At 40.0% G+C, this 25679-nt stretch overlaps 1 protein-coding gene across 5 annotated transcripts in view; it reads right to left on the bottom strand.

Moving 5' to 3' along the window:
- Positions 1 to 2577: 2577 nt before the first annotated feature.
- TRIT1 (tRNA isopentenyltransferase 1) overlaps positions 2578 to 25679 on the bottom strand; it is a 44858-nt gene continuing 21756 nt past the window's right edge. For 2 of the 5 annotated variants that reach the window (XM_075996949.1, XM_075996954.1), the window contains 10 exons: positions 20736 to 20878; positions 15738 to 15834; positions 14873 to 15018; positions 12155 to 12297; positions 10249 to 10360; positions 9762 to 9874; positions 9431 to 9508; positions 6427 to 6536; positions 6000 to 6117; positions 2578 to 3450 (listed from right to left, as the gene is read on the bottom strand). In XM_075996949.1, the coding sequence (XP_075853064.1) occupies positions 3194 to 3450; positions 6000 to 6117; positions 6427 to 6536; positions 9431 to 9508; positions 9762 to 9874; positions 10249 to 10360; positions 12155 to 12297; positions 14873 to 15018; positions 15738 to 15834; positions 20736 to 20878 (1317 nt within the window). In that variant the 3' untranslated portion in view covers positions 2578 to 3193. Of the gene's footprint in view, positions 3451 to 5999; positions 6118 to 6426; positions 6557 to 9430; positions 9509 to 9761; positions 9875 to 10248; positions 10361 to 12154; positions 12298 to 14872; positions 15019 to 15737; positions 15835 to 20735; positions 20879 to 25679 lie in introns of all 5 variants that reach the window. The other 3 variants (XM_075996953.1, XM_012735748.3, XM_075996960.1) reach the window with 3 other exon arrangements.

Consider the following 25679-nt stretch of genomic DNA (forward strand, 5'->3'; position numbering starts at 1 on the left):
TTTAGTGTTACACTGTGTGTTTTGTTTTAAGCAGAAAAATCCTCTTTGTAGAATGTGGAACTAAGGCTGAGAACACAAATAATTACCTAGCATTACAAAGGAGCAAACCACCTACCTGGACTACAGATAAGCTGTTCTCTTCTTGGTCCTAATAATCCAGCTCTCTCTTCAAAGTACTTTCTACCCACTTAAAACAACATTGGCTGAACTACAAGCAGTATCTAAAGCCTAAGCCAGGTTTTTACTGAACGAGGTAGATGAACCCAATAGTTCGCGGAGTATTAGAATTAATTACGAAAGCTATTTAGGTAGCACTGCTGCTGTGTGGGACTAAAGACTCTGAGTACTGGGACTGGAGAGCCCTGCTGGTCCAGGATCAGCTGCGGCCAGATGATGCAAAGCGGCATTCCTCATCCTCACTCCAGGCTGAGCAAATAGCTCAAAGGTGGTCTCTGTTGTACTTCTCAGCTCTCAAATGAGATTTGGCATGAGCTATAGTAGTCATGTAAGAGACGTGACCTGAATTGTCCTGGTTTTGCCACAAACTGCTTTGTAACTGCAGAACATCCATGTTTCGGGCCTCAGTTTCCCCCTCTGTACAAGGGGTTAAGGATTCTTTCACCTCTGTATTTATGACAGTCACCAGGCAGAATTACTTTCCTTCCCTACACTCAACAGCAAAGCCATTCCGAGTGCAGCAGGCAAAGACGGGAAACTACTCAGGGCCATACGTCAGACCAGAGCAGCAAGCATATGTCTAGGGCATGTTCTGCGTTCTCAGGCTCTGCTGCTGTTGAAGGAATTCCATCTTGCTGAATTTACAGTTTCTAAGTGTATGGGCAGTAGGCCCAACCACAATGCCTTGAACTTAATAGATGCTTCATAAATATTAGGCACTTTGATTCTTTTGGTAAAAAAAACTCCTTATTTCCAACTGCCACAGAGATAACGAGTTCAATGAGAAGTTATTGCTCCAGGTATTTCAGATGGAAGGATTAAAGGCTTTTTGAGGTAGGATTATTAAAACTAGTTTTTCCTGTTTGTCCACTGATACTTTTTTAAGCTTTAAAACATATTTAGCAATTGAGTGGAAAACATTGCAGAGACTAACATTCCTCCCTAAGAACTGCCAGCTTAATACAGTTCTTCACAGTACAAGTCTACCAGCCTCCTTGCAACTGCAGCTCTGCCACTTCCTGCTGTGCTTTTGCTGAGCCTCGGCTTCCCTACTGGCTACAGCAATGGGAACAGCATCTCCCTCCCAAGGCTGTGGGAGAAGATAATGTACATAAAGTGCACTGCTTGGTTCACAGCAAGTACTCATCTCCACTCCCAGTGGGAAGATGTGGCTTCCCACCCTGTTAGGTCCTAAAGCAGTTAAGAAACTGACTGAGAAAATTATACCATGTTAAGAACAAGACTGGGTGGATACAAGGATGATTTCTTCTTTGACCACAGAAAAAATTTATTCTTGAGATTCAAATCAGTTCAGGTGAGGCTCTGGAATTCAGTACTGTAAAAAAGGTCAATTTAGTTTTTTTACTCTACCTTTTCCTCTATGTAATCTTGTATGTATAGGTAACAATACATGTAGCAAGAATTGCTTCTTAAGGTCCGGCAGAAATGATCCTTCTTCTATGATCCCTTCCTCCTCCCTCTAAATGGAAATTCTACAGAGCTGTTATGGCTTTGATACTTTCTTGCCTAGATTGGTTGTTTATGTACACACGATTATTTATAAGCTCCCTGAAGGCAAGGTCCGCATCTCAACTCTGCATTCCCTCTAGCCTAGTCTAGGAACTCTCATATAGTAGAGTCTGAACAAATAAAATATATTTGAGTGGGGAGTTATTGCTTAAAGAGGACAGAGTTTTCTGTTTGGAGTGACAAAAAAGTTTTGGAAATAAAAACAGTGGTGATGGTTGCACAGCAATGTGAATATAATCAATGCCACTGAATTGTAACATAAGAATACTTTTATGTTACATAAATAAATGTTTAGGCCGGGCGCGGTGGCTCACGCCTGTAATCCTAGCTCTTGGGAGGCCGAGGCGGGCGGATTGCTCAAGGTCAGGAGTTCAAAACCAGCCTGAGCAAGAGCGAGACCCCGTCTCTACTATAAATAGAAAGAAATTAATTGGCCAACTGATATATATATAAAAAAATTAGCCAGGCATGGTGGAGCGTGCCTGTAGTCCCAGCTACTCGGGAGGCTGAGGCAGAAGGATCACTTGAGCCCAGGAGTTTGAGGTTGCTGTGAGCTAGGCTGACGCCACGGCACTCACTCTAGCCTGGGCAACAAAGCGAGACTCTGTCTCAAAAAAAAAAAAAAAAAAAAAATGTTTAACACTGCTGTTTGCTCAGATCACTCCAGAAAGAGGGTTTCCCCTGGAAATAATAAATCTCCAATAAAAGATCCTCTCCAAATGTCTTCAAGTAATATATAAGTACTCCATATACATCTGCTACACAAATGAACAGACAGCATGATCAATGAAGAATGTCAATTTTGAGAAAAAGCTATCATGCTGATAATAGAACACACTGTATATAAACTAGACGTGGACAATTTTTTTCTTTTTAAGGAATAAAGAGGCTCTTGCAACTTTTTCTTTATTTAACTTTCAATACAAAATAGATTTCCAATTCAGAAAGACAGCAGTGATAGGAACCACCACACAGGAGCAACTCAACAAATTTCAAAGTCTTTAGTCTTCCACTTCCATGTCACAGCTACCTCAGGCTGCTGATTCCCTTCTTCTTTGTGGAATTCTAAGAACTGGTTGGTTCACTTAATCATCTCACTGGGGCTGGTCCATTCCTGCCATTCGCTCAAATCTAGAACTCCTAATTTGTGGTTCACAATGCTTCAGACATCTACAAAAGCATTTGGAAATTAGATAATTTTAGCCAGAGTCAGGGACATAAAAACTTCTTTTAAGGGATATAGTGAATCCTGGTAGTCACCACTAAAAAGATCCTGAAGTATAAAACTGTACAGTCTGTGCCTCTGTTAAAAATAGAAGCTTTAAGGTTCAAAGAAAAAAAATCCCTTTCTGAACTACATCATTACCAGACACATCAGCCAACAAGGAGCTGACAAGACCTGCTGGTTCCACTATAGAGAACATGAGGCTTTAAAACTGTGCCACTGAATGAAAGAAAACAGTGGGAGCTTTCTGTACAGCACTCCTCAGTCCAGACAGGGGGACAGAGACACCCCTCTCTCAGGAACTGGATCCCCGCCACCTTTGCGAAGGCCACTGGACACGTCTCTTAAATGTTGGGTTTCAGCTCTTTCTTGATCACTCTGCCCTGGGGATCCCTTCTCTTTAAGCTCTTTGTCACGATCTGGAGAAATACGCTGACTTTCTACAGTGTTGACAGCATCTGAGTCCAACCTTCTTCTTTTCTTCAGTTGGTACAAGTGGGATTTGGATTTTATATGTGCTGATGAGACAAAACCAAACCAACCAAACAAAAAACTCATTAAAATTTTCTAGAATTAATCCTAGAAGCAAATAAAATTAACTATACAATCCTTTTCTTTTTTTTTTTTTTTAGGACCCACTTACTAAGGCATACAATCCTTTTCTTTAACAATAAATAACAGAATTGACACATGTATTGGTACAGCTGCTTAGCATTTTTAAGGGAAGAATAAATTATGTGGCCAGTTAGCCAGCAAACTAGAGTGAGCTACCACATACCAAGTGCTCCCTTCTACGTACTTTACATCACCAATCCTTACAACGTTCTTGCAGGACGATGGTACCATTCTGCTCATTTTGTAGATGGAGAAACTAAAGTTCAGAGAGGTCTTATATTTTGTCCAAGTCTAAGGTCACACAGCAGGTAAATGCTTTTGATTAGACCTATAGCTTTAAAAAGAGACCCTACTTTCTAGAATCAGGTCTCTATGGCATGGGGTGTCCCGTTACGGATGCATTTTAACTCATAAGGCTAAAAAGCTAGAAATTCAAATCCTCGTCTGTATGTCCTGCCTCATGCCCGCAGCACTCAGCTCTACAGAGAAGGGAGGAACACAGCTGCCTTTCCCAGTCCTTCCCTGCTCTCCCAAGTTGTCCCTCCTGGACTGACATCCCCATACCTGGGTCAGATAGCCCATTTGAATGACTACCCCGCAAACTCCTATTCTCTGAATACACAATGCTCCAGGGAGACAGTAAGAAGTATTCATCTCTGACAATCTCTTCCGAGTGGCCACCGAGCAGTAAAGCTTAAAGGCCACTGTTGCCTGATATCAACTGCTGACCTGTCACTTCTAAGACAGTTCCCACCTTCTGACTAACTTGTATAGGCTCATTTTTACTATCCTGTTCTTTTTTCAAGGAAATTTCATCTGGGAACACCTAAAGAGATGACTAGATTAAATTCTCTTTTATACACATTAAAAACATCATTTTTAAAGGTTTGGAAGCAAGGAAGGTTAGAAGTCAAAGAAAAGTTTATTAGGGAAAAAAGTCAGCTTTGTTCTCCAGCTAGAGCCTAAGGCAAAAAAAAAAGAAAAAAAAAAAAAAGGGCTTCTGGGCTGGCTCTCCATGACAGCAGGAGATGGGAGCAAGGACTTGACAGATGGCACTACAGAAGGGCTTACACAGGCTAAGCTCACAAAGGCTCACACATGTTGCTTCTCTAAGGCTATCCCTGAAGGACATTTGACAAATCGAACCACTAAGTTTCCTTTAGAAAAAACAATCAGACACTCTCTTTCTCTTACCCTTTCATCATTATAAACCAACGGACAATCAACAATCAAGGCTTCTTCTGCTGGTTGGGCAATCACAGCCATCCCCAGTCTCTGACAATGGAGTTCATTTTGCCAGAGTTACCAGTTAATAGACCTAATCATTCTATTGGTTGGTATGAGGAGAAAAATCTACTTCTTTGAGAATCCCATGCAAAATAGCAGCCTGAACAGAAGGATCCCAGCCGCTGGGTAATCTACAAGGCCCACTGTGCCTAAAAGGAGCAGGCCTTATACCAGTTTCTAAATACCATGTAAATTCAACACTCGGGGACAAAGCCCTCTGGGATTTGACTGGAGGACAAAAGAAATCTTACAATGCCAGAAGAGGCAGACCCAGGCTCTAAAGCAGCCCGGTGGGGCTGGCCTTGGGTTGGTGGGGGACTACCTTCTTTATACATGTATGACAGGTTTGCCTCCCTTTAACATCTTTTCATCACAGTTTTAGAAACTACTGCCATTTCAACATATTACCTCAAAAATTACTGAAGAGACACCACTTTTGAAGAATGTATTAAGAGTGGTAACTGTACTTCCTGCCCCCTCCCAGCTATGCTTCTGCTTCTTCCAGTCTCTTGGAGGAGTTGCCTGGCTTCCCTTACCATCTTATCTTACCCTGACTGAGTACTAAACTCCTCTAAGGCAAGATTGTGAAGTCAAAGGAGAAAGTTTCCTAGGACTCTCGGAAGCTGAGGTCAGGAGTTTGAGACCAGCCTCAGCAAGGGCGAGACCCCGTCTCTACTAAAAATAATAGAAAGAAATTAGCCAGACAACTAAAAATGAAAAAAAAAAAAATTAGCCAGGCGTGGTGATGGATGCCTGTAGTCCCAGCTACTCAGGAGGCTGAGGCAGGAGGATCGCTTGAGCTCAGGAGTTTGAGGTTGCTGTGAGCCATGCTGATGCCACAGCACTCCAGCCCAGGCAACAGAGTGAGACTCTATCTCAAAAAAAAAAAAAAAGGAGAAAGTTAATAGCAGACCTCTCAGTACAAAATATCTATTCCAGTTGAAGCTGGAGGGTATCTGATCTCCCTTTGAATTTCAGAATACAGAGACAACTCCCCAGTTGGGGGAAGCCTCCAAGGAATTTGGGCACAGGCTCTTAGAGGAATCTGGCTGTTCCTTTACAAATAAACAGACTCTAGCGTTCAACCTACCAAAGACCTTAAATTTCATGAAGTCAATATGACCTCACCCCTACAGATTTCTCCATACCCTTCCCCATACTCTACCTGCCCATTCACGGTCCCCAATGATGATTCGATCACAGAAATCACATGTGTGATAACTTCTCTTGTTCTCTGTTTCATTATATGGCATCTTTATTGGAGCAGCTGTAGGCTTGTGGCCCTAAAAGAACAAGAGTGGGGAGAGCATTCAATTCAAAGAGATTTGGATATAATTCTTTGACATTATGGGGAGTGGGATTTTCCCAAGATTCCTTTTTTTCACCCCAGAGAGCAGGTAAGCTGTGTACACATTTTAGCAATAACCTTTCTAAATGTGAAAGCAGAAACGCAATCTCCAAGTACCTAAAAGCAGCACGCCTTTCTACTTTATTCCATGGAAAAGAAGGCTTGGTTCCACAATATAGCAACAATTAGCTAAGGAAAATGCTCTGAAAATCAGACAATAGACTGTACAATGATTAATAATCACCTGGATGAAACACTGCACAATTCCAAGAGCAGGTTCGAGAACAGACTCCTCCCACTTCGAGACATCAGATACCTCTAAGCCATATATGGGGGGGACACTGGGACCAGGTCCTAATGGTAAGAAAGAAAAGCTGTGAGAGGTCAGCCTCCAAGACCCAATCTATTCTGGGAGGAGAAATTCTCAAAGGAAAACACAAGGGGCCAAAAGAATAAACGTTCTGCCATGCTATTTATTCTAACCAGAAACATGAACCACAATGCAAGGGAGACCTGGAGGTTTCACTGGTCTGCAGCCAATAAGCCTAGCTGTATAATCTGGAGACTCGAGTACAGGATCTTCCAGATCAGTCAGGAAACCAGAATAGAGTAACAGCTCTAATAACCACTGTGTGGACTACAATATAAAGATAGCAAGCACATTATAGAAGGAAAGAAACTAATGCTTTAAGTGAGTGCCTGTTCTAAGTTCCATATCATCTTACAGTGACAGCGCTCTGTGGCAAGAGAGTTTGCAGCTTTATTTAGGTCTCAGGTTTATATGTGTCCCTTCAGAAGCCTAGTATGTGTGAAACTCCTTGACAGCATGCTAATAACCATGGGCTGGGAACAGAATAGTATCAGTCAATGAGCCACTGAATCTGAGAACTAGAAAGAAGCCTTGGAAATATCTAGTTGAGCCCCCTCTTTTAAGAACCAGATCCAGAGAGTATTCAAGAAACACTCCAGTAAATACTTCTGAATGGAGACTGGAGGTAGTGAAGAGTACAGCTTACGGGCATTTCACCCATCTCAGCCAATCATGTTGCAAGAGTTTAGTCTCTGCTGGTAGCTTCCCCAGCCTACACACACACTAAATTGCCTTCCACAGCTAAGTTAAGTCAGCTGCCCAAAGGCAAAGAGCATCACCCCATAGACAAAAACATCAAAGGCCTTGGGATGCCAACGGCTGGCAGGTGCTAGCCTTTTGACTGTGCCAACCACAAATAAGATTCTTCATAAACTGGACTGGGCTGCACCTGCCACCACATGGAAAGGTGAGACTGGGAGGGTGCAGGCAGCATCCACAGCACACCTGGCCTTGGCTAAGCTCTGCACCTGTTTCCAGGCCACTCTACATTTTCTTTTCTCCTCTGAGCCCTTTGTTGGGCTTCTGTGCCCTGTCTAAGCACCTTTCAACAAGTTCTCGGCTCCCAGCTGCTATTTCTGGCTTGGGTCCAAGGCCAAGCTGGGGTGGGGAAGTCCCTCTGGCTTCTTGCCAAAACCATATCCCAGCAGACCAGCCCTGGCCAATTGCATGCGGCTCCCAATTTACAAGGCAGCTGTGCCTTTCACTCTAGCTCCAGGACTGTGCCGGCATACACACGAATGAGGAACAGGCACATGACACACTATGCCATCAGCTCCTCCTGCCTCAGAGATGGAGGAGTTATTGTGGCTTTACCATAGGAGGAAGTTCCAAATTACTACAAAAAAAGCCTTTTGTTACAGACTTATTGTCAGACTTGGGGAGAAGGGAAGCTGCATTAGAAATTTGCAGTACAGTAATGAGCTTCAGCTGGCACTAAGACTTCTACCTTCTTCCACATGGAGCGAAAGCAGGATAAGTAGAAGACAGTGTAAAGAGTCTCTTGGCACCAGAACTCCAATGGGAAGCTCAGGCAGAAGGCGGGAGCTAGGAGAGTTAACATCAGCAATCTAGTGATCAGCAACACAGATCAAGGTGTATTATGTTCAGGGGCATCAAGAGCAGGAGTGGAAGCTTCAGCTGGCCCTGTCTGTAACTGAGAGCAAAAGGCAGACATGGGATGATCCGGAAGCATATGAAGATTCACTCAATATAATGTGGGTGGAAAAAAGCATATGAAGAAAGTAATGCCTATCAGCTGGGGGATTTGGGGCAAGTTATTTAACTTCTCTAGGCCCTCATTTTCTTATCTGTAAAAAGAAAAGAATAACACCTACTCAAAAGCTTAATATACAACAGACGTTTCTGGTAAAGAAGAAAAAAAAAAAAAAAAAAAAAGCTTAATAATATATGAATAGCATCAAATTTAGTGCCAAAGACACAGAACAAGGTCAATGAATAAGAATTTCCTTTCCTTTCCCTTAAAAGTGCTATTCAACAAAAGTTTCAGCCAGGGGGGAAATGGGCATTTATTGTATCCTTAAAATCTGTACCCCCATAATATACCAAAATAAAAAAAATAATTAAAAAAAAAAAAAGTTTCAGCTGGAGCAAAGGTGGAGCAATCTGAAGTGCCACATACATGACCACGATGCCATGATGGAGATGCTGGGAGAAGTGAAGGCTTTGCCTTTTTTTTTTTTTTTTTTTTTTTTTTTTTTTTTTTTGAGACGGGGTCTCACTCTGTTGTTTGGGCTAGAGTGCAGTGACATCATCATAGCTCACTTTAACCTCAAATTCCTGGGTTCAAGCGATCCTCTTGCCTCAGCCTTCCAAGTAGCTGAGACTACACACCACCACGTCTGGCTAATTTTTTTATTTCTGGTAGAGATGGAGTCTCCCTATTATTGCTCAGCCTGGTTTCAAACTCTTGGCCTCAGCCTCCCTAAGTGCTAAGATTACAGGCAAGAGCCATCACACCTGGCTGGTTTTGTCTTTTTATACTGCTCATCTGGCCAAAAAAATATTATAAATAGGAAATCCTCCCTATAGAAATCTGACTGCTCTTTAGGTACAAAACTGAAGCTAAAATCAACCTTGAATATCAATGCTGCTAAGAAGACACTGCTATTTTGTTCATAGCTGTTTGCAGTATCCATCTGTTCAAGGCATAAGACAGATTCCTCAATGAAAACTTAATTTTCTTTTTTCTGAGACATCACAAGAAAACATACCTAGATAATCATAATCAACCCTGCCCCAGGTCAGTTCCAAAATCTCAGAACAGGTCCAGAAACTAAAGTTCATTTTCTGGGTTAGCTGAGGACATCTATATTCTACTGAAAACAGACTCAGGGATTAAGAAAAACATGAGACTTACTGCTCAAAAAACGGTTTTTAACCCATCGGTTTTGCTTCCTGGCATATCTCTTAGTTACTTGTTTCAGAGTCTCAATACCTGAAAGATACAGTAGATATAAGAACACCTAGGTAAGCACTTCTTACCCTATAGAGAGGCAGGCCCTCCCAGCCCAGCAGAAGAGAAAATCAGCCACAGCAGTACAATGTTAGACTTAGTGGATGAAAATCTCAATTCTGAGCTGAAAGCCATTTTGGTACTCTTCTAGCCTCAGCTCTTTCTCAGACCATACCAGCAGGGTACTCTGTCACCCAAGGATGTCCAAGACTAGGTTAGATGGAGGAATTCACACCTTTCTTTAGAAGCTGGTTACTAGTCTCTGGTGTGCATTTTCCCTCAGTGATCAGGTACTCGTGAAATTCCTTGAAGCCAATTGATTGGAAGATACCATGTTGATAGTCCTGGCTGGGAACAGGAGAGCATCAGAAGATGAGCCATTGCTTCTGAAAGCTACCAGGGGCCTTGGAGATGACCTAGTTGAGCCATTTCATTTCACAGATGAGGAACTGAGATTCTGAGCAGTTATGACTCTCTGAAATTTTCCCCTCCCCTCCCCACCAGCTCCCAGGTTACTTCCTTGAAAAATAACTCCTGGGAATGTCTGAAAGATTAGAAAATTGCAACTGTAACAAGTATATCAAACCTCCTTCCAATAAGCCTTGCCAATACCAAGGACAAAGGCTAATAAACAAGTAGATCCAAAGCCAGTATTGTGTCTATGGTCTTTCAACCACAGGCAAGAGATGGAGAGTAGGTCAGAGTAATAACCAAATTCTCACCTATTTTCTGAAGCATTCTTCTGATTATAGCGCCTATGAAAATCTCTTAATTCCTCCAAGAGCCCAGCAGCAAGCATGTCATCCACCCTCTTATCCAAGCGCTCATCTAGAACTTGAATCAAATTAGCCCATTAACCAGCAAGCATGTTACAGGTGCCTACTTTACACTTTTATGGTGAATGAACACACTGCCACAAAAAAGAAAATCTTTCCAAATGGAAGAAAGGATTCAGAATCCAGATTACATAGTAATTCACATTATATTTACTCACACTTAAGACTCTACAACTTTAAACAAACAAACAAAAAAAAGCCAGAATGAAGCACATGCCTTCTCATTGTATAAAGAAAAGCATACAATTACAGCTATTAGGAAGACCAAATATTTTATTCTCACATGGAATGTATGTCCAATGTATTTATGAGGTGGCTGAGGACCCCTTGGTTTACCTTTATTAATTCTTTGTCATTTAATTTGTCATTATACTCTAACTTTGTGTTATTTTACATTTAAGAACCCCCCCCCAGCGGACACTTTGAATAGAAACAAGAAACTTTAATCCAATGCCATCCTAAATATATCCTAAATTATTAAACCAGACATAGGAGCAAAGCTTGAGAGGTCAAAATCGTACCAATATTGTCATCAAACACAGCTTTATTGTGAATCAGATACCATTATTTTATGCTGAATAGTAAAAGTTTTTATTTACAAAAATTTCATTATTAAAAAATTTCATTCTTCTATAAATTTAGAATAGATTAATTTAACAAATTTTACACCACTTCAATTACACTCTTCTACATCTCTACCGTTGCTATGTCTCAGCTTGCAACAATTATTTCCTACCTTCCTAAAAAGATTGTGTTTACTGAGGATCTACCATGTGTCAGATACATTCTGAGCACTTTGTATATATAAATTCATCTAATCCTCAATGAAGTTATAAGATATTTACTATTACTATCACCACTTTATAAGAGAATTGGGGCACAAAAAGGTAAACTAACTTGTCTGACAACTCACACAGCTAGAAGACAATAGAGCAAGAATTTGAAACCAAACAGTCTGCCTTACAGCCTGTGCTCTTTTTTTTTTTTTTTTCAGGAAAGGTGGTATCTGCACAGCCTGTGCTCTTAATCATTACACTATACTGCCTGTCCACATAATAATCTCATCTCTCCAGACCTAGTTCATAGGTTACCTTTGTAAACTGGTCACTGATTCTCCCCAGAGAACATTCATCATCCATTCTCTGTGGCCCCATAGCACTCTGAATGTATCTCTAGCCCAGCATTTGTCACACTGTAGTATCTATTTCCTTGTCTGTCACCCCACTAGACTGGGAGCTCTATAAGAGGCGGCACTGCCTCTTATTCATCTCTGAAACCCAAGTACTATGCAGAATACTTGATGCTTCATTGAATGTTTGCTGGATAAATGAGTTACTACTATCAAAGGGCATTATTATATTTTAGCAACAAAATGCCATCAGGCTAGCTAGCTAATCATCAGCTAGCTAGCTACTTCTCAGGCCTACTGCTTCTAGAATAATCAGTGTAATCCAGCCTCCAGCCAACCCAGGGATCAGACCTCCTTCCACAGGAAGCCTCCTTCTCTTTCTGCTTTGGACCTTCCCTGGATGGCAGTCTCTTTCCCATTCCACCCATTCCATCCTATCCCAGTGCCACCTTATCCTAGTGCCAGGGCTATCCTTCCTCTCTCTCCAGACACCTAGGGGAATGGCACTACATCTAAGTCAACAAATAATGATAATACAATTAATAGCTTAAACTTGTTTAGTGCTTATTATGAGCCACTCATGGTTCTAAACATTTTATATACAGTAACTTATGACTCTAAGCTCTATCTCAGATGGACTCTGGGGCATCAAAGGGCTTTTACCTGTCTGGTCAGCATGAAGCCAAAGGATGCAGGGGTTAGAGAACTTCAGAGGACCCCCAAGGGGACCACCACCTTCCTCTGCATGTTGACGATGAAGAAATTCACTGTGAGAGATTCCCGTTTCTTCAAACACTTGTAAGCTCCTAAGTCGTTTAAAAGGGGGGAGAAGGAGCATAGCCATAAAAACCACTGGGAAATATTCATTCTCAAGTGAAACAAGGAGACAGGCTGTTTGTCATAAAAAGTCTCGTTCTCATTTTCACAGCATTAACCCCAGAAGACGTGAAGGACTAGGGTTACTCCAACCCTACAGCTACTCAAAAAGGGTCCTAAAGAAAACTTTAGGTAAAGTAAGAAATAATACTATTTTTCTAAACATACATAAATTTTCCTGAGATCAGTAAAACAAGTTCAGAAACAGGTTTCTTCTATACAAACAGAATGGTACTCATTCACTTTCAGGTAAGCAGTAAGAGAGCTTGTTTGGGACACTATGTTACAAGCCAACAAGTCTGGTCTCGCTGGCTGGCGTGCCTTTCCCACAATACAAGTATGTCGTACATCCAGCTTATCAGCTTTCTTTTTAAATATGCCTAAAATTAATGAAGAATGCTTCTGGCTAATCCAGTGCTCTACAGGCAGAAAGATCACTGAAAAAACAACTCACATACTCATTCCTAAACCACTATCCACACCTGTCCATATCTATTATGTTATGCAGCACTAGGTAATTTAACTCCCAAATCTATACTCTACCACGCTGGGTGATTGCAACTTATCGGCTTTAAAGTGATCTTTCCCTTTCCTGACCCAATTCTACTTCCTGAAACCCTACCACATGAGTGAAGCCCCATTGTCTTTTATTGTCACTGGTCACTCAAAGAAGATCTATGAGAAAAAAATGTAGTAATAGATATCTCACTTATCTGGAGGTTAGAATACAGCCTCAAACCAAAAGAAAGATGAAAAGAAGTCCTCCAATCCTCTCTAAAGGAGAGAATCTAGAGCTCTTTTTTTGAACCTATTGACTCTTACTAAGACAAAATTCTCCAACTTATTACTAGTTTAAAAGCAGCAAAATGAGGAGAGATGACAAAAAGAACTGATTAGTAAAAGGAGAGAATAAAAAAGACCAAACTCAAGAATCAGGCAATAAAACAATATGAAAATAAATGTTCATCATAATGTTTCTAAGTTTTAAGGAAAAAAAGGGGAGAAAGATTCCTATTAAAATGTTTAAAATAAAATGTTTGGATACTAAAAAGTATAAACTTCATTAATCTACAACATGCATTCTTAATGGGGTGATACTGACTTTAAGCGGGTGAAAAACTTATTAATAGATATAATGTGTTCCCCACGCAATGGACAACCCTACCTGAAAAAAATCCTATTCTTTAATATTAAATTTCATTGGCAGGGGGAAAAATTAGGGAAAAATTTTCTAAAAAGACTCCTGGAGCCAGGCACAGTGGCTCACGCCTATAATCCCAGTACTTTGGGAGGCCAAAGCAGGAAGATCTCTTGAGCCCAGGAATTCAAGGTTACAGTGAGCTATGATGGGCTATCACACTTAAGCATGGATGATCTTGTCTCTAAAAAAATTTTTTAATCAAAAAATAAAAATAGGCCGGGCGCTGTGGCTCACGCCTGTAATCCTAGCTCTTGGGAGGCCTAGGCGGGCGGATTGCTCAACGTCAGGAGTTCGAAACCAGCCTGAGCAAGAGTGAGACCCCGTCTCTACTATAAATAGAAAGAAATTAATTGGCCAACTGATATATATATAAAAAATTAGCCGGGCATGGTGGCGCATGCCTGTAGTCCCAGCTACCCGGGAGGCTGAGGCAGAAGGATCACTCGAGCCCAGGAGTTTGAGGTTGCTGTGAGCTAGGCTGACGCCACGGCACTCACTCTAGCCTGGGCAACAAAGCGAGACTCTGTCTCAAAAAAAAAAATAAATAAATAAATAAAAAAATAAAAATAAAAAGGCTCCTGGGGGACAATAATGAAAAAATAATTAAGAAACACTGATCTAGAAAATTCGTTTGAATGCAATACTTCATAAGCCCTATCAATACCAGATGTTACTATATTTACTCTGTATAACCACCCATATAGGTCCTTCGTTAGATGTTATACTATGCCAGAAGTAGTATCATGCCCAATACTGCAGAAAAACAAACCTAATCAAGAGACTGCAATTTCAAAACAACATAAGAAAACATGACCTTATGAATTCATTCAACACCTCTCTTTCCAACAAGAAAGTCTCCATGTGCAAAGGTGAGCTGATCTACAAGACAGTTTATAAAATCTACCTCCCACTGGGAAAGCTGCTGGGGCAGAACCCAGCATTACACAATCAATTATGAAATGCAAAGCACAATGTAAACGGGCCGCATGCCAGAAAAAAATTTATATAAAAACTGTTATACAAGCAAAGATCAAATAGAAAATGAAGCAAGATTACATAGGCCCTAGGGAAAAATGATATTGTACTATGTATGCATTTAAAATGTAACAACAAAGTAGGGTGCAACTATTTATTGAGGGAGTTGAACTGAGGCAATTAGTCAGAGACTCCCAACCTGCTGAGCTAGAACGACACATCAATCTCCACTACTATTACCAAGCCTCTCTCATCACCTGGGCAGACTGAAGAACTCTCTGGCCCCTAATGCTAAAGGAGTTCAGGGTCAGCAGTCCAGACTTTCTTACCTGGCCACTTTGCGCTTGTCGTGTGGGTGCAGCTTGGCGGCCATTTCTGGGTCCACCTGGCTGAGGCGTTTGTGGAGTGCATGGCTATCCTCCTTTTCAAGCTCTGCTTTCCGGTCAGCTGCTTTCTCAGTGCCCATCTCCTGGGGCTATTAAACAAAGGTTTAGCAGTAAATTTAATTCAACAATTCAACAAACATTGAGACAGTGTATGTGCCAGGCACTTTGCTAAATGTTACAAATACAAAATACAGATGAATCAGAAGATCTTGCCATACTGTGAGAGACAGATCATAAACAGAAAATTCCAGTATGCTGTGGTAAGTGCTGTGAGGCCACAGCAAACAAAAAGGAAGGAGGACTTACTGCACTGGGAAGTACTCAGCTACCCTGCTTCCTTGTCAGGAGTACAAACAGGTCCCACAGCTATCACATCTAATTTAACATATACAGGAGTCCAGGCTTCTCAATAAGGGTGACGAAAAAGTAGACCAGATTGCCAGTTTGTAAAGTCTTACCCTGTGTTATAGCATATCCGTAAGTAGGGTCAGTATTGGCCATCTCCCTGACACATACATTGTGCTGCCAGCCAGAAAAGGCCGAATCACACTAATGTACTGTTAACTTATGTGGAGATGCTAATTAATCCATGCAGGAGCATTTTTCCCACACAACAGCCCCTGCCCTTAGGCCAGCCTGGAGGAGTACACTTCACATATGGAGGTGGCATTTACTTCAGATTATTAAGTAGGAAAATTACAGTTGCTGAGTATAAGAAATAGCCAAGAGTCAACCTTCCTCCCACTAAAATTAGCCAACAAGAAACAGGAACCTATTTCTCAGTGACTTACAAGTGAATTAAACCTACCTTGGTATTGACAAGAACTTTCCAGAGGAGAGACTCAATGTAATAATTGGTTCCTCCCACAACAATAGGAATTTTGTCTCGGGCAAATATATCTTCAATGTGAACATTAAGAAAAATATCACCATATTTAATATCAAGAAGAGAATCCTGACTCACCTGGGAGGGAGAGTATTAGCAAGAAAACACATTTGTCTGCAAACAGAGGAGAAAGGGCAGAAACCAAGATGAAATGACACTTGCCTTCAATGTTTCCTATAACTTTTCAGAATCATTTCCAATCATTTCTGGAGGGACTTACATAAACTAGAGACAAATGCTTGACGGTAATGCCTTCTAGTTCTTTCTAGGTCTTGCTCCTAAAAGTCAAAGTTCTTTTGGTATTCCAAATAAGTTTAACAAGCACAAGCCCAAGGACTCTCACAGAACCAAGTGTCAACTGCTCAGGAAGCCACCAAGGTGACATCCATTGTGTGACTTTGCCTTCTAAGGCAAAACACAAGCTGGTTTCTCTAAGGTTCCTAGACTCAATCAGTCTCTACCATTATGTAGTAGTAATGTACATTTTTGCCACTAGAGACTTCACTACATTAAGTGAGAAGCACAGGTTCTGAAGACAAATAGACTTCAATTACCAGGTCTAGCTCTTGGGCAAGTTACTCAACCTGTCTTAGCTTCAGTTTTCTCACCTATAAAATCCCCATGAGTTCTTTTTTTTTTTTTGAGACAGAGTCTCTCTTTGTTGGCCAGGCTAAAGTGAGTGCCATGGCATCAGCCTAGCTCACAGCAACCTCAAACTCTTGGGCTCAAGTGATCCTGCTGCCTCCCGAGTAGCTGGGACTACAGGCATGCGCCACCATGCCCGGCTCATTTTATATATATATATATATATATATATATATATATATATATATATATATATATATATATATTAGTTGGCCAATTAATTTCTATTTATAGTAGAGACAGGGTCTCGCTCTTGCTCAGGCTAGTTTCGAACTCCTGACCTTGAGCAATCCACCCACCTCGGCCTCCCAGAGTGCTAGGACTACAGGCAGGCGTGAGCCACCACCGCGCCAGGCCCCCATGAGTTCTTTTTTTTTTTTAACTTTTTTTGTCTTTTTTTACTTTTTTAAACAAAGTCACTGCCATTGAAAGTTCTTAAGAGCATTAAATGTGACAAAGCATATAAATCCCATACCACAATGCCTGAAAAATAGTAAGCACTTGATTTACTTTAACCACTACTGTTTTCATATCTCTGCTACTTTGAATTTTTCTTTTTAAAATTTCTGTTGAACAGATAATTATCTGCTTCATCAAGGGCTGTGCTTCTGAGGATAGCTGATCAAAAAGACACTTTCATTAACCAAATAAAGAATCATTTACACACCTCTCTCTCTTGCCAGCCAATCTGTGGACATACAGACAGATGACCTCTTTTTCTATCAGAAGCCCACTAATCTTTAAGAGCTTGGGGTGAGGTGAAAAAAACATGTTACCAATCAAGGATCATAAAGAAAAAACATTGTCTATTTGTTTTACAAAGAGAAAACAAATTCTCTATTCCTCCTTTAAATTAAGTGCAGGGAGCATACAATTACACAGTACAATCAAACTTCAATTATATACACACTGAGTATCCCTTATCTGAAATGCTTGGGACCAAGAAAGTGTTTCAAATTTCAAATTTTTTCAGATTTTGAAATATTTGCCATTATGCTTACTGTTTGAGTATCCCAAATCTGAAAATCTTCCTTTGAGCATGATGTTGGTGCTCAAAACCGTTGCTATTTAGGAGCATTTTGATTTCAGATTTTCGGGATTTGGGATGTTCAACTTATAATGTCTTTAACAAAGGGAAAGTGAGCAAGAAAATGAAAAAGGGAAGGGGAAAATAGTAAGATACCAAAAGAGGAGAGAGTGGAAAAGAGGGAGGGAGACAGGATCGTAGATAATTCATGGGAAAAGGTTTGTCTGCCCAAGTCATGAAATGACTGTGATACTGGCAAAGCTCTTCTCTCTGGGCCTCAGTAAATAGAACCTACACCTGTCAAATCAAGAAGGCTGACTGATACTTCTTAAGGTATTTAAAGTCTGACATTCTGATTGTAGGCTCTTACTAAAATTCACAAATCTCCTAGCCTGTAAGAGACCTGATTAAGTCATCCCCTGTTGTTGCTGTCCTTTGAAAAATCTTAACTAACTCTCCATTTCATATCAGTTCTTTCTGAACAACTGAACTGTCTTATAGCAACCAACTTACATTTGGTGATGTATTTTAATTTGCAAAAGGCTTTCATATATATTATCTCATCTGATACAACAGCCTTGTGAAGTAGGTAGGGCAGGAATTATTACCTGCATTTTAATCTCTGCCATGTGCTAGGCAAAATATATTATCTCATTATTTTGATTTGCATGCTCCTGATTTACAGCAAAGATAAACCTTTTTCATGTTTACCACTACTGTATTTCTTCCTGTGTGAATTACTGCTCATGCCTTTTAAGTATTTTTTTTGTAATGATTCATAAGAGTTCTTCATATAATAAGAATACTAACCATGTGCCTTTCCTATGTTACAAATATTTTCCCCAAGGTTTGTAGTCTGCTTCTAAATTTTGTTTACAGTGAGCTGTTTTTCTTATTCCATACATACAAAAGAATATACGTAACACGTGTAAATTATGAAGCTTAATAATAAAACACTCATGAACTCAATGTAAGAAATGGAATATTACCAATTTATTCAAAGCCTGTGTATTCATTTCCATTCCAACTCCTACTTCCCCTCTCAGAAGGAATCACCATCCTGAATTGCTTTGGTTTTTGGTTTTTCACTATATCCTTGCTTGTCTTTAATTATTACTGATATGTATGTATCCCTAAACAATATATTAGTTTGTTTTGCTTACTTTTTTAACCTTTATAATAACATATGACATAAACATATATGTATCCTTCTGTAATCTCCCACACTTTACATAAATTTCTGGAGATTATTCCACATTGATTGATGCACGGAGCTACAATTTATTCATTTTCACTGTTGGAAAAGTACTTAACTTACGTAAACAAAGCAAATCTTTATACATTCTTCTGTAAGTGGGAATTTGGGTGCTTTTAAGTTTTTGCTATTAAGTACAATGCTGTTATAGTAAGTTCTACCACATATTTACTGATATACCTGTGGCAAGAGTTTCTCTAGGGTATATACCTAGGAGTTCTAGTTAATATACATTTTCAACAATATAAATTCTTAATTCTAGGCCGGGCGCGGTGGCTCACGCCTGTAATCCTAGCACTCTGGGAGGCCGAGGCGGGCGGATTTCTCGAGGTCAGGAGTTCGAAACCAGCCTGAGCAAGAGTGAGACCTCGTCTCTACTATAAATAGAAATAAATTAATTGGCCAACTAAAATATAGAGAAAAAATTAGCCGGGCATGGTGGCGCATGCCTGTAGTCCCAGCTACTCGGGAGGCTGAGGCAGGAGGATTACTTGAGCCCAGGAGTTTGAGGTTGCTGTGAGCTAGACTGACACCACGGCACTCACTCTAGCCTGGGCAACAAAGTGAGACTCTGTCTCAAAAAAAAAAATTCTTAATTCTTACATATTCAAATCTAACTATTTTCCTTTTGTAAAAAGTTATATCTACAAAACCCTTCCCTACTCTAAAATAGTACAACTACTCTTCTTCCACATTTTAAGATTTCATTAAAAAAATGGATATTAAACTCCAAAATCCATCTGGAATTTATTATGTCATTTATAACATGTCATATATAATGAGGACGTGGCTTTTTCCCCAAAAACAATTAACTGTCCTAGGAACAATTATGAACTACAGTCATCCACTAGTATCCATGAAGGATTAATTCCAGAACTCCACTCAGATATCAAGACCCAAGGATGTTCAAGTCCCTTATATAAAATGGCATAGTATTTGCATATAACCTATACATGTCCTCTTAAAAACTTTAATCATCTCTAGATTGCTTATAATACTTAATATAACGTAAACACTTACATAGTATTTTATGTAAATATTATATTAAAAGTTATTATACTGTATTGCTTTTTATTTGTATTGTATTATTTATTGTTATATTGGTTTTTTTTTTCCTGAATATTTTCAATCCACAGTTGGTTGAATCTGTGGATGTGGAACCTATGGATATTGAGGGCTGACTGAACTTCATTATTTCTCCATTATTTTGAAATGCCACCTTGATCATAATCTAAATACATACATCCATTTGACTCTATATCTGGGTTTTCTATTCTGTACCATATATTTATCTAGATTACATAAAATCCATGCTGTTATAATTATTATAACTTTTCAATATGTTTTAATACATGGCAGTCCAGATATTAAAGGCAGCCTAGATATTTAAATATAAAGGCAAGTCTCCCTTATATTATTCTTTTTTCAAAAATTTCTTGGTTTTACCCAGAACTACTTTTTCCAATACGTCCTCACCCAATAATCCCTTTGAAATTTTAACTGTAACTCCAATAAATTTTAAATTAACTTTTATCCCCATTTAAAGGGCAGGAAACTGAAGCTCAGTGGGATTAGCTAAATGGTTTATCCAATAAAATTCAAATGGCCAAAACAGACAGTTCTAGGACTAGAACACAAATGTTCTGATTCCTAAATCAGTGTTCTCATCACTGTAACAGTGCTTTTCAAATTTTTATGTGACTATAAATCACCTGGGACTTGTGTCACAATGCAGATTCTAATTCACTAGGTCTGGAGTGGGGTTCAACATTCAGCATTTCTAATAAGTTCCCAGGGGATGCTGATGCTGCAGTCTAAGGACAAGAATTTGAGTTTCAAGGGCACTGTATCTTTCAATCCATAGTTTGATGAGGATGCTATCAATTTGGTCTTGGGTACCCCTTACTTAAAGAATTGCCACTAAAAGCAAACTTCTTTCTAGGCTTGGGTTGCTCTGTAGCTACCAAGTCTAGCTGCCATCTTTCCTAAGGATATCAGAGCAGTTGCTTTGTTCCTGAAGTCCACCACTGTATAATTGGTCACGAGAGGATCCACAAAGCTGATCATGTGGTGCCGGCAGATTCTCTGCTCTTGGGCAGAAACCTTGTTGGTGATGATGTCAAGGCCTTCATAGACCTAGAGGAAAGAAAATTAACATGAGAAAGCCACATGCCTCCATAACATGTACCTTAGAGGGGTAGAAATGGTGATCTATCCCTCCCTCCAGCCAAACACTTGACTGACCCAAAGCACCAGGGTAGATGTATTCTAACAGAGAGCACAGCCAGATCTAGGAAACCCAAGACAAAGAAAGAAAACAGAGGATTGGTTTTCTTATCAAACAGTAGCTATTAGCTCAGACTTTAAGATAAGAAGGGTATGCAAATCCATACCCAAATGAGAACTAATTCTGTAAGATTAAAAGGAAGTTCTTTAGGCTTGAACTTTTTTATGCATGTAAAAATGGACAGGTTGTTTTATTTATTCTACTTATCACAAGTCTCCAGAAAGGTAATATTTTGCATTTGTTGCTCACAGTTCTACTTCAAAATGCTTAGATATTTTTTGGATTTAAATGGCTCTAAAAGGTTTTCAGAATTTGTATAAGACTGGTTCCTTTGTGGAGAAGTGGCTTATCTACAAAGATACATACAAAACATACACACTTTGAAGTCAGAACCCCTAATACTATTGTACTCTGGTAGAAACATTGTGATCTACCCAAATTACTGCTTCAGGGGTCAGCACATACAGTCTAAATACTCAAAGGCAATATCCTGTCCCTAAGCTCTTGATCTGCCAATTCAACTAAAAAGTTCATGTGTACTTTTTCTAAATGCAAGGTCTCAGATGGAGAACAGATCTGAAAATACTAGTTTGAAAACAGGGATGAATGCTTTGAGATTAAATGTTCTCTCTGTAATCACTGATTCTACAGGGAGCACTGAATGAACAAATGATAAGTTCTGTAGAGCCCACAAAGATGTTAAAAGCATTTTTTATCTCACATTTCCCTTTACTTATATGGGTGTCAAATAAGTACAGTACAGTGTAATGGTTAGGAGGAAGGACCCTGGCGCCAGGCTGCCTTAGATCAGTTCCTAGCTCTGTCACTTACTGGTTATTTGTACTTGGGAGTTGTCAGTTACTAACCTCTCTGTGCCTCAATCCCTCATCAGTAAAGTGGGGATACTAATATCTAACCCCTAGGGCTACTGTGAAGATTAAATGAATTACTACATGTAAAAAGCACTTACTTTTTGCCTGGCACACTGTAAGTGCCACATGAGGGTCATTATATTACTACCTAAATTACTATCAACTACTATCATAATAACACAAGGAGAAAGGGAAATAATTTTTTTTTTGAGATAAGAGTCTCACTTTGTTGCCCAGGCTAGAGTGAGTGCCATGGTGTCAACCTAGCTCACAGCAACCTCAAACTCCTGGGCTCAAGCAATCCTGCCTCAGCCTCGCAAGTAGCTGGGACTATAGGCATCTGCCATTATGACCGGCTAATTTTTTCTATATATATTAGTTGGCCAATTAATTTCTTTCTATTTATAGTAGAGATGAGGTCTCGCTCTTGCTCAGGCTGGTTTTGAACTCCTGACCTTGAGCAATCTGCCCGCCTTGGCCTCCCAGAGTGCTAGGATTACAGGCGTGAAAGGGAAATAATTTTAATGTCACTGGTTAACACTCTAAAGCCTCTGTGCTCATAGTGACTGAGGTTATTTACCAGCAAGGATAGAAGCTATCTTCAAGTAAATAAAATTGTTAAATAGTAAAACAGCACGCAGAAAAAATAATATAAATAGAGCCACAGGGAAAGTACTAGCTCTGCCTTTTTATTAGCTCATTTAATCTGTGCCTGACAGGAGACTTGCATTCTTACACCTGAAAAGTGATAGAATTGTAAATCATAGGGCGTTCTTTCCTGTGTGTATATTGAACAAGACTTCCTTCTGCTGTTAAAAGGGTCATAGAGTAGATTATACACTGGGGTCTTCCACTGTGCAAAGTAAGAAAACTAAAGAAGGGAAAAGAGTCAATAACTATCTGTTCCTCAAACTCTCTCATTTCACACAGCCCTTGGTTGGCTCTGCTGTAGCTTGGAATCCCAAATGATCCAATGTTAAAATGCTCACATAGCAACAACTTGATGTTGCCAGTAGAAGATTTTTGAATATTGATAAGTATGTTATAGTAAAAAGGAGTCTCACTTTTTACACTGAGATTAGTATTAATTAATGTTAACCAGTGTTAAATGCATAGCTGCAAATGTATGATTACCCATCCCTCGAAAAAAGCCAAACTATAAATATCTCTTCCAGCTTGTTCTATCAGAGACCGGAGAAGGCTAGACAAAATTTTATCCTGTGATCTACCTTTAGGTGTATCTTCTTGCTCTTCTCCTTTTTTTTTTTTTTTTTTTTTTTAAGGGACAGGATCTCACTCTGTGTCCCAGGCTGGAGTACAGTGGTGTGGCTCACTACAGCCTCGAACTCCTGGGCTCAAGCAATCCTCCTGCCTCAGCCTCCCGAGGTTTTTTGTTTTTGTTTTGTTTTTAATTTTTTTGTCTTGCTGTGTTACCCAGGCTGGTCTCAAACTCCAGGCTTCAACTGATCCTCCTGCTTCAGCTTCCCAAAATGCTGGGATTACAGGTGTGAGCCATTGCACCTGGCCTAGGTTTATCTTCTAGACTCACAGGCATCCTCAAACTACGGCCCACGGGCCACATGCGGGTGTTTTTGCCCATTTGTTTTTTTACTCAAAATAAGATATGTGCAGTGTGCATGGGAATTTGTTCATAGTTTTTTTTTAAACTATAGTCCGGCCCTATAGTCCGGACTATAAACTTTAAACTATAGTCCGGCCCTCCAACAGTCTGACGGACAGTGAACTGGCCCCCTGTTTAAAAAGTTTGAGGACCCCTATTACAGCTTTGGTGGTCCCCAATCCCTGGGCCACGGACCAACACCAGTGGCACCAGTCCATGCCTGCCAGGAACTGGCCAGACAGCAGGAGGTGAGTGTCAGGGACTGAGCAAAGTACCACCTACACCCACAGGCCACTCCCCATCCCTTGCATCACCAGCCAAACCCTGGCCCCCCCTCATCAGATCAGCAGCCCGTAGGATCCCCATAGGAGCATGAACCCCACTGCAAACAGCACAATGGAGGGATCCAAGTTGTGCACTCCCCAGGAGAATCCAATGCCTGATAATCTGAAGTGGAGCTGAGGTGACAACGCTCCCCCACCCTATCACCCTGCATGGAAAAACTGTCTTCCATGAAACAGGTCCCTAGTGTCAAAAAAGCTGGGGACCGCTGTTCTAGAGGCCCTTAAAATGGTGAGTTTAAACAAACACACACATAAATATATTAATAACTGAAATGGAAGGTAACCCCAGAACTAGGCTCACCTTATTTACTAAAAGAAGTGGCCTATTGTACATCTACAAATGCCAGCAAATTCCAGAAAGGAGAGTATTTTTTTTTCCGGTTACCATCCCCGACAAGCTAAGAGTTGAGGTAAGTAACGCACTCTAGAGTTTTTTAAAGAAAGCAGAGCTTTCTTTTCCTCAGAGTTAAAAAACTAAAAACTGTTAATTCATATAAAAGCACTCAATCTTGGTTACCAACAAATTGTCATCTTTCAGTAATTTATTAACCCTTTGCCTCCTACGCCATCAGATTAAAAGAAATGAGATATAAAGATGAGGGTGATACTGGTCGGGCGTGGTGGCTCACGCCTGTAATCCTAGCACTTTGGGAGGCCGAGGCAGGCGGATTGCTCAAAGTCAGGAGTTCGAAACCAGCCTGAGCGAGACCCCGTCTACCAAAAATAGAAATAAATTAATTGACCAACTAAAAATATATATACAAAAAATTAGCCAGGCATGGTGGCGCATGCCTGTAGTCCCAGCTACTTGGGAGGCTGAGGCAGTAGGATCGCTGAGCCCCGGAGATTGAGGTTGCTGTGAGCCAAGCTGACGCCACGGCACTCACTCTAGCCTGGACAACAAAGAGAGACTCTGTCTCAAAAAAAAAAAAAAGATGAGGGTGATACTGACTGGGTATCTGATGATAAAAGAATTATTGTTAATTGTTAAGTATGATATGGTTTTATGGTTATGTTTTAAAGAGTCTTAACTTTTAGAGGTACAGGTTGAGCATCCCAAATCTGAAAATCCAAAATCTGAAATGCTAAAAAAGCTGAAACTTTTGAGCATCAGACATGATACTCAAAGGAAAATGCTCACTGGAACATTTCAGATTTTCAGATTTGGGATGCTCAACTGGTGAGTATAATACAAATATTCCAAAATCAGAAAAAAATCCAAAATCCAAAGCACTTCTGGTCCCAAGCATTTTGCATAAGGCATATTCAATCTGTATACATATCCTAGTCATATACTTGCATTCATATAAAGTACATAGGAATGAAAGCATATGACTGAGATTTGCACCGCAACAATGAGGGGAGGGGAGCCAGACTATAACTGAAACAAGACTGGCCTAGTGCTATAACTATTAAGGCTAGTTAATAGCCTTATGGATATATAGGAGTCCTATATATCCTGATGGATATATAGGAGTTCAATCTACCATTTCCTCTATTTTCTTTGCATTTTGGGATATTTCTGTAACAAAAAGTTTCTTTTAAAAAGATTTGGCTATACTGCCATACTTCATACTCATCATGACTATTAGAAAAAGAAAAGACAGCAAATAACAAATGTTGACAAGGATGAAGAGAAATCTTAACCCTTATGCATTCCTGATGGAAATGTAAAATGTTGCAGCCATTATGGAAAACAATACGGTAGTTCCTCAAAAAATAAAATTATAGAATTATAATATGATCCAGCAATTCCACTTCAGGTATATACCCAAAAGAATTGAAAGCAGGTGTTGAACAGATATTTACACAT

Source organism: Microcebus murinus, chromosome 2 (assembly GCF_040939455.1).
Source record: "Microcebus murinus isolate Inina chromosome 2, M.murinus_Inina_mat1.0, whole genome shotgun sequence".
Taxonomy (NCBI): Eukaryota; Metazoa; Chordata; class Mammalia; order Primates; family Cheirogaleidae; genus Microcebus; species Microcebus murinus.